The sequence below is a fragment of the Triticum aestivum genome, chromosome 6A (assembly GCF_018294505.1).
Source record: "Triticum aestivum cultivar Chinese Spring chromosome 6A, IWGSC CS RefSeq v2.1, whole genome shotgun sequence".
NCBI lineage: Eukaryota > Viridiplantae > Streptophyta > Magnoliopsida > Poales > Poaceae > Triticum > Triticum aestivum.
Genome location: NC_057809.1, coordinates 70,429,755 through 70,437,788, shown reverse-complemented (window position 1 = coordinate 70,437,788; position 8,034 = coordinate 70,429,755). Strand labels below are relative to the sequence as shown.

Below are 8,034 nucleotides of genomic sequence, written 5' to 3'. Positions count from 1 at the left end.
CCCAACGGTGGCGGTATGCGTGTGTGGTGTGCATGCTTGTAACTACACTTCAATAAGTCAATATTGAAGGTCTATAAGTGATCTCATAGTTAATTCTCAAATTGCCTCAACTTACAATTCTACATGAAAGTCCTGATCAAGCTAAACAAGGCTAGAGTCAATCTTTCACGCCTCAAAAGTCGGCACTTGAGTAGAAGGACCCTGAGTTGCATGGTACAACGCGCGTCGCGTAATACTCCGATAAGGATCTTCGTTTCTCTTCCTCTTGAGGTAAGACACTACATTCTCCACTTCCGATTCGATTTGCAAATATACTTCGTTTGCCTTATTCCTATCCGTCAGCACATTGTCCATTCCTTTCATCTCAATTGGCTTGCCGAACAGGAAGTATAGCCGACCTGGTACCTTTGGGAGAACAGCGGGTAGATGCAAGACTTGATTCCCATCATCTCCTTTCACCGTGTCCCTGCAACCAAGCACGCACACAGTAGGTGACCAAGGTTTTTGTTCCTTGGATAACGTAGGTGACACTGAGTGTTTTGAATGCTTCTTTATTGAAGGAAAACTAGCAAGGATAATAGAAATCCGACCTTATAAGTCCTTTAAAATCTGCATTGAATGATTTTATCGCGTCTTTGAGATAGGGTATGTTCTTTTGATCGTTGTAGTCCAGAACTATCTGCAGAAGGTACAAAGAATGCATAAGTTTTTCTAACGTTTTATAAAAATGAACGATAGAATGCATAAGTAGACTATGTAAATAGGAAGGTACACAACATAACCACTTCTGCTGCCTTAAAAATATAGAATGTACCCCAAAATAAGTGACTCAACTTTGTATTAAAGTTAGTACCAAGTAGTATATCAACTTTGTACTAACTTTAGTACCAAGTTGAGTCACTTATTTTGAGACAGAGGGAGTAATATGTAAATCATGTTGCTTCAGATGACGCAGTGTACAGAGGCACATAAAGCTAACCTCCACAAAGTCATCTTCTCCCACACAACCAAATGGTACGACGGTAACTCCAAACCGTGCTGCCATTCTTACAAATTCTGGTTGATCTGGCCAAAACAATTTGTATGCCTCACCCTGCCAGGTACAACAAAATAAGCATAGCAGACTATAGAGAATGCAATTTTCGTACAACAAAATTTAAATTTCAAGGACACCTTCCTATGTAGAGCTTCCCGCACACCGCCTGGATAGAGAAGAACAAATTCATTTCTCTCAAACATCTTGTACGTATTGATCGGACTGACTGGAACCGCGCCGAACGCAGAGAACCAATCAAACAGAGACAACTCCTGACGCAGTATCTCATAATTTCCGACAAAAAATACTTGATGGGCTGCTGCTCTGAGAATTGTTTTTTTCTCTCTTAGGAACCCTTCAACTAGTGCAGGCACCTCCATAGCCAAGAGTTGGTGATAGCCCACAAACAAGACAGGACCTTTGTCAGGAACACCGGCAAGGCCACGAACAATATTTCCATTTTTCAATGTAGAGAGCATAACTGGGCTCAATAACTGATTAAACAGTCTGCAAAATTTTGAGGTTCCAACTTATGACTCCAATCATCCTTATATTATAGTATGCGAAAGTTGAATTGGTGTTAGATAGTCAATACATACTTGAAATCTTCACCAAATGTTTTCTTGAATTCACTTAATGTAGGTGAGAGGAAATCGTTCACAAAGTCCCGTTGTCTACCACGACGGTACATGTTTACTCCTTTAATGATAGTTAGCAAATTGAAGCCATATCCCTGTCGAAATGCCACAAAAATTTCAGAATTCTTCTATGACACAACCCCACAGGTTAAATAAGTGTACACTGCTCAATCGAGTAAGTCAAAACATGGAAATGCTTGTAAATAATGTACGAGAAGAATGGTGATCATGATAGTCTGTACCATGAGTAGTCTATCACCCCGGTTCCTAAAGTATCGAAGTTTAGAATTTTTCAGTGTCTTAAACAGTCGGTCTGCTTCTCCACTTGGCGGCAGATTCGCAATGCCACTAAATCCAAATATATTTATAGTGGGAGATCAAATTTGTAAGATTATACCTCACCTGAGCTACCAAATGTGTGAAACTGTTAAATAGAGATACCTTGCAAGAAGTAGTACTTCTGCTTGTACCGCATGAAGTTGAGAGTTGGCATAGTTTGCACCTGACTTGAGAAGCTTAAGTTTCCACACGAGAGTGCCCATTTGTATTATATCTCCTAGTTCCTGATAAACACCAAGCATCAAGTCTGACAAGACAATATCATGATCTACTTGTGTGTGTGTGTGTGTGTGTGTGTGTGTGTGTGTGTGTGTGTGCGTGCGTGTGTGTGTGTGTGTGTTTTAAGCAATGATCTACTATTTGTCTTGTAAAAACATAAGAAAGTAGTATAATTGATGACTATCCTGATGTTCTTGGGTGATAAATAATGTTGTTAAAAGTTACTGTACAATATTTTTCTTAGAATAAATAAAATATATTAATTTTCCATAAATTTCAAATTGTATTTGTGCACTATTGCTAAAAAATCTAAAAAGAAGTGATAAACTGAAAACTTACTGAAACTAAAGGTAGCATTGAAGCGAGACTGTTTGAAAATTCTTGTAGAGTTTCTTGAGGGGAAAGGCCGTTCTGAACACTAACCAAAGCCCCATTAAGAGGGTTACCTATTTCGCCACACACAAAAACATTTTGAGGAGCACTGATTTCCCGATGACATTGAAGTAGATATAGTTAAGATAAATTATTATATTCAACACCGAAGAAGAATATAGTGAGAATTGAGGTTGCCCATATACCAATGAATAAAATTTTCTGCCTAAAGATATAGAAACATTTTTTTGGCACCATTAAATTCATATACCTGACTTTTATCCCTTGCATTTATTGTATATCATATGTTTAGTTCACGAGTTGACTACTCATGCGAGTGCTCTAAATTTGCTATATATGATAGTTGGGTAAAGATGCAGAACAAAGATAACTAGCTTTGAGCCCATTTATATTTACTAGGTTCATGGAGAAAAGAAGCCTTTATTAAGTCTTTTCACTATTTTTTGTAATTTTTTTATAATGAGTTATACTTAAAATTAGGTTTCCTGGGAGAAAACTAATAACCAAAACATGCAATAAATATTATCTTGAAATAAACCACCTTCAAGGGAAAATATGTAAAAATCGTTATGGTCTACTGAATTTTGAAGATATACATGTAGCCAAAGTTCAAGATCATCGCTGCACTTAAACTATGGTGACCTGTGTTTACTTCAGAGGCATAATTGACAAGTTTACGAGAAATATACCAATTAAATATCTGAGAAGGTGGGGCTGGACAACTGGGAGGTTGCTTGGCATCGTTTCCAAAAGAGGCAATACTGCCTGCCACGAAGATTTTGCTGATGATGTTGCTGAAAAATCAAATTTAAGTGTAAGAGCCAAATCTATATTCGGATCACAGGATAACAGTAGATATTAACGTGTAGGTAAATTTGTTTCACCTACCTGGATTTACTAGTGTAAGAACCAAATCGATTTCTGGATTGCGAGCTGCAACTGAAATTGCGAGACATCCACCAAAAGAATCTCCAACAATATATATTGGTCTACTTGGTGACAAAGCACTCTCATATTTGACATATTCTTCCACAATTTGTAACAACCCTGTATAAGTTATGATTAAGCAGATGTCAAGCTTGCAAACTTGGTTTGGGTTGAAAGCTCTCAAAAAAATATTAAATTTTAGGAGTTTGAAGTAACAACTATGATTATATACAGTGAATCATCATAGCCATTAATACAGTGATAATAAACAAACAGAAATGCATGCATATATGTTTTTTTATAGGATAATCCAGTTAAATCAAACAATCACCACAACCATGTGCTCTACACATACGACACACAATTGTCACCCTGTTTAAGATTTGTCCATTTTAGGTCTTTCTGTAGCAAGTAATGATGGTCAGTGCTTGTGAGGGCATAGACATGCCAAGCTAGTGAAAATAATAATACCTGAACTATTCATTTATCCTTACCTTCAAATGATGTACGGTCATTTACTGGTATATGGAAGCAGCAAACCTCAAATAGTCTGCATAAAAAGAAGATCAAAAATTAAATTAGAGCCTGGACATGGGTTTACTCCATACAAGCAAGATATGACGCATGATTATCATGACAAAATTGAATTATGCATTGCAACTTTATGCCAGTAAAATTTCTAACATAAAGCAATAATATTTTCCAGATTCATATTTACTGTTCATTTGCACCTTATTTGAGTCACTCTTTGTATGGCGTGACTCAAGCTAAGCAAACAAGAATATAGTATTTCTCAAAAAAAACATGATAAAGCACGTATAATTGGTTGTCCGTACAAGAAATCTATACTCACTTGCCCAAAGCTTTGTGGTGCAAAGTGAGCTCCATTCCAACACCATCAGTTCTTGCACGTAGTGTTTCTAACATTTTTGACAACTGGTTACATGGGATGTATCACAGGTTTAGAATTCTTCTCCGGGTGGAAGCGCTTGTCATTATTTGGTCGCTTTGATTGTGTAGAAATGATAAGGTTTTTACAGGTTACCTACAGGTGTACCGATGCGCTCCGTTTATGATCGTCTCTACAATGTGTGGAGAATCAAGACCTGTTTATAAAGGTGTGTGCACGCTTGGAGAACACGACGAGGGGTACTTTTACCCGACATGGATTACAGCATGATCCTAGGATTGACCATCCTCTAGTTTAGGCGTTATGCGTCATATCTACATGAAGAGGCTGGATGTCTATCCCTAATAATCAAGGGGCTATTGTTTCCGACGACACGTCATCGAAACTACCCACCAATGCCATCTATAAGTGATTAAAAAATATTTCACAGAGGGAATCCCTGCTTGGGCCGGCCCAGTAGGAACCCTCTATACTGCACTCAGCGCGCTGGGACACGACAAGCGCACCTATTTGGGCTGGCCCATATCCGGCGACCTTTTTTTTAATTTCATTTTTTATTTTCATTTTCATTTTCACTTTTGTTTCTTCTACTTTAAATAATTTGGGACTTAAAAAGTTCTAAAAATAAAAATTGTGAATTTTGAAATAAAATGTTTAATAATTTTTAAAGTTTTGGATTCAGAAAATGTTCATGTTTTTTTAAAAATGCTTCTAATTTTGAAGACATATGTTCGGGAAATAAAAAAATGTTCATGATGTTTTTAAAAAGTTTGTGTTTAAAAAAATGTTAATGAAATTAAACAAAATTTGCCAATTCAAAAAATGTTCATGAATTGAAAAACATCCTAAAATTAAAAAACTGTTCATGACTTACACAATAGTTTAATGATTCATAAAATGTTCGCAGATTCAAAAATGATCACGCATTTCAAAAAATGTCTGTTAAATCTAAAAAATATTTCTGAATTTTAAAAATTGTTCCACCAATTTCCAAAAGAAATGTTCGTCAATTCTAGAAATGTTCGCCTATTCAATAAAAATGCATTTAAAAATGTGCATATTTTTTTAGAAATTGTTTGCAAATAGTATAAAATGTTCATGAATTTAGAAAATTTCATGGTCGCGGAAAATGTTTAAAAATCTGTAAAAATGTTCACGATTGCGGATATGTTCACGAGTTTAAAAAAAAGTTCATAGTTTTCAAAAATTGTTCACGATTTCACGAAAATGAGAGTGATAGTGTATCTTGGTGATGCAGAAAAATATGATCATGGCCGTTGAACATTATGATTTTTTTTTCTCCCATTGCAACGCACGGCCGTCTTACTAGTAATACTTATAAATCTTTTAAGTAATAAAACGTCATTTATAAAGAACATGGTCGTCCGTTAAAGAAATCAATACTCACTTGCCCAAAGACTGGTGGTGCAAAATGAGCTCCATTCCAACACCATCGGTTCCTGCAGTTCAGACAATTCCACCGAAGCATCAGGCTTCCAGTAGGGGAAAGGGGAAAGGGGAAAGGCACACGATCGATTTTGCTTACAAGAACGACTAATAACCTGGCAAGAAAAGCAGCAGCGGCGCCCTGTCCACCACCGGCCGGCCGCACTCCACGGGACAGAACCACCGCGGCGGCCCGCCGTCGTCCCTGGGCATGGCCCTCACCGCCTCCCAGTAGTCCTTCATGGTGACGCTCCCGAACCCGTCGTCATAAAGGACCTCCAACTGCGACTCCTCCGCGGCCTGCTTCTTCCTCCTCCTGTTGCTGCTGCTACTACCGCCCGGCAAATTCCCGGTCGTCGCATCCACCGAGCTCGCACGGCGGAGGCACAGCCGGGCATGGTGCCGTCTGAGATGGCCACCCGCGGCGCACGGGTTTACGCCGAACGGGCGCTGAACCATGGACATGGCGAGCAGTCGATATTAACCACCCGTCGTGCGCCGTTACTGGTTGGAACGAACGCACTGGAATCAGAGGTGGCAGCCGCCACGAACTCCGGCAGAGGGATGGTCACGGACGATGATTCCGCTTCCACACACGGCCTGCTGGTGCGTCCCGCTCTGACGCAGTGGGCGGCTCCGGCGAGCAGTTCTTCGATGCTCCCACGCGGTGGCGGCCGCTGACTACCAGCGGGCGGCGACGAGCTACTGTGGTGGAGAAATTGTTTCCTACCCTCCATGGGAGGAAGCGGCGGGAAGAGATAAAGAGTTGGAGAAGCAACATGAATGGCTCACGTGTGTCCTTCTCCCCACCATTAAATCCCCCTGATTTATTAATTTGTTTTTTTTTGTGTGTGTGGTAAAAAGAGAGAGAGACAGGGTCTGCCATATGCCCCCGCCACCGTAGAGGTTGGGCTGGCCCAGTACCGATCCCTCGCAGGCCAAATTTCTTCTTCTTTTCTCTTTCCCTTTTCTGTTACCTTTATTACTAAACTTTACATATTTTTAATGTTCTGGTATTTTTCAATAATTATTCAGGTATTTAAAAAGGTATTATGAAATTTCATAAAATGCATTCGCATGTTTAAAAAAACATGGATATAACCAGGTGTTCATTAATTTTAAAAGTGTTGATGTAACATAAAAAGTGTTATATTTTTTAAAAACATAATTATCTAATTAAAATAATTTCAATATATTTTAGAAAATATTCACATAATTTTAAGTATGTTTGTGCGTTAAAAACGCCCATGTAATTTTAAAAAGTGTTCATGTATTAAATAAATATTTATGTAATTTAAAAATTCTCATTCCTTCAAAAAAAAGTGTTATGCAGTTTTTAAAGTTTTCATGCATTTTATAAAAAAAATCATGTAAGTAAAACAATTTTGTGTTTTTTAATGTTCGGGTAATTTTTAAAAAACATTCACGTCATTTTGAAAAGTATTAATATCTTTTTAAAAAATACTTGTGTGTTGTAAAAAAATTCCTTTGAAAAATGGAAAAGTAAAAAAAATGTGCGAACACCAACATGTAATCAGACAACTCGAGCATCATGTGGAGTAGCACATCCAGAGCCTCATTCGTCCGCTTCATGTCACAAGTCACTTGATTAGGTTACCGAAGGCGATGATGCTCAAAGTGATGTATGTCCTGAGGAGACACCTAGAGCAGGCATACCCTAGGTTTGGGCGGTGTGAACTACAAAAGGAGTCAATTAGTATGCCATAGGTGTACATAATGTCTACCATCACCAAGCCACATCCTCGGGCCATGCATTTAAAGAGAGCGATGGAAAGGTGATGTCCTCTCAGTGTGCATGACTAGTTGAAGCACAGTTACCAGCCCCACAATTATGTTGTCACATACGTAGCTATGCTCGCACTCAAACCGTAGTTTGAAAACATTCTATTCTATTCTATCGGTTGCTAGGAGTATGATAAATAAGTGAATTAACTAAGTACGAACTAGAATGTCAAATAAATACTAAGACTAAATGACAGAGTAACTAGAGAGGAACTGCAAATGATGGGAATGCGTTCTCTGAGAGTCTATATCTTTCACTACTATTTTAGATACTTAATTGTGTAGGTACACAACCTTTAGTAAAGATACATCTATGGGATACG

General features: G+C 38.3%; 1 protein-coding gene across 2 annotated transcripts; it reads right to left on the bottom strand.

The window, feature by feature from the left end:
* Positions 1-53: 53 nt before the first annotated feature.
* LOC123132107 (acyltransferase-like protein At1g54570, chloroplastic) lies at positions 54-6,687 on the bottom strand. 2 transcript variants are annotated; one of them, XM_044551863.1, is made up of 13 exons: positions 6,025-6,687; positions 5,871-5,922; positions 4,047-4,102; positions 3,514-3,672; positions 3,315-3,419; positions 2,572-2,678; positions 2,116-2,237; positions 1,917-2,022; positions 1,636-1,769; positions 1,174-1,543; positions 980-1,093; positions 591-679; positions 54-466 (listed from the first exon to the last, which is right to left on the bottom strand). In XM_044551863.1, exons 1-13 carry the CDS (start codon positions 6,371-6,373, stop codon positions 166-168), a joined length of 2,064 nt encoding a protein of 687 aa, XP_044407798.1. In that variant the 5' UTR covers positions 6,374-6,687; the 3' UTR covers positions 54-165. The 2 variants fall into 2 exon arrangements, with proteins under 2 accessions (XP_044407798.1, XP_044407799.1); XM_044551864.1 differs by having other exon boundaries at positions 6,009-6,271.
* Between the last annotated feature and the right edge of the window lie 1,347 nt (positions 6,688-8,034).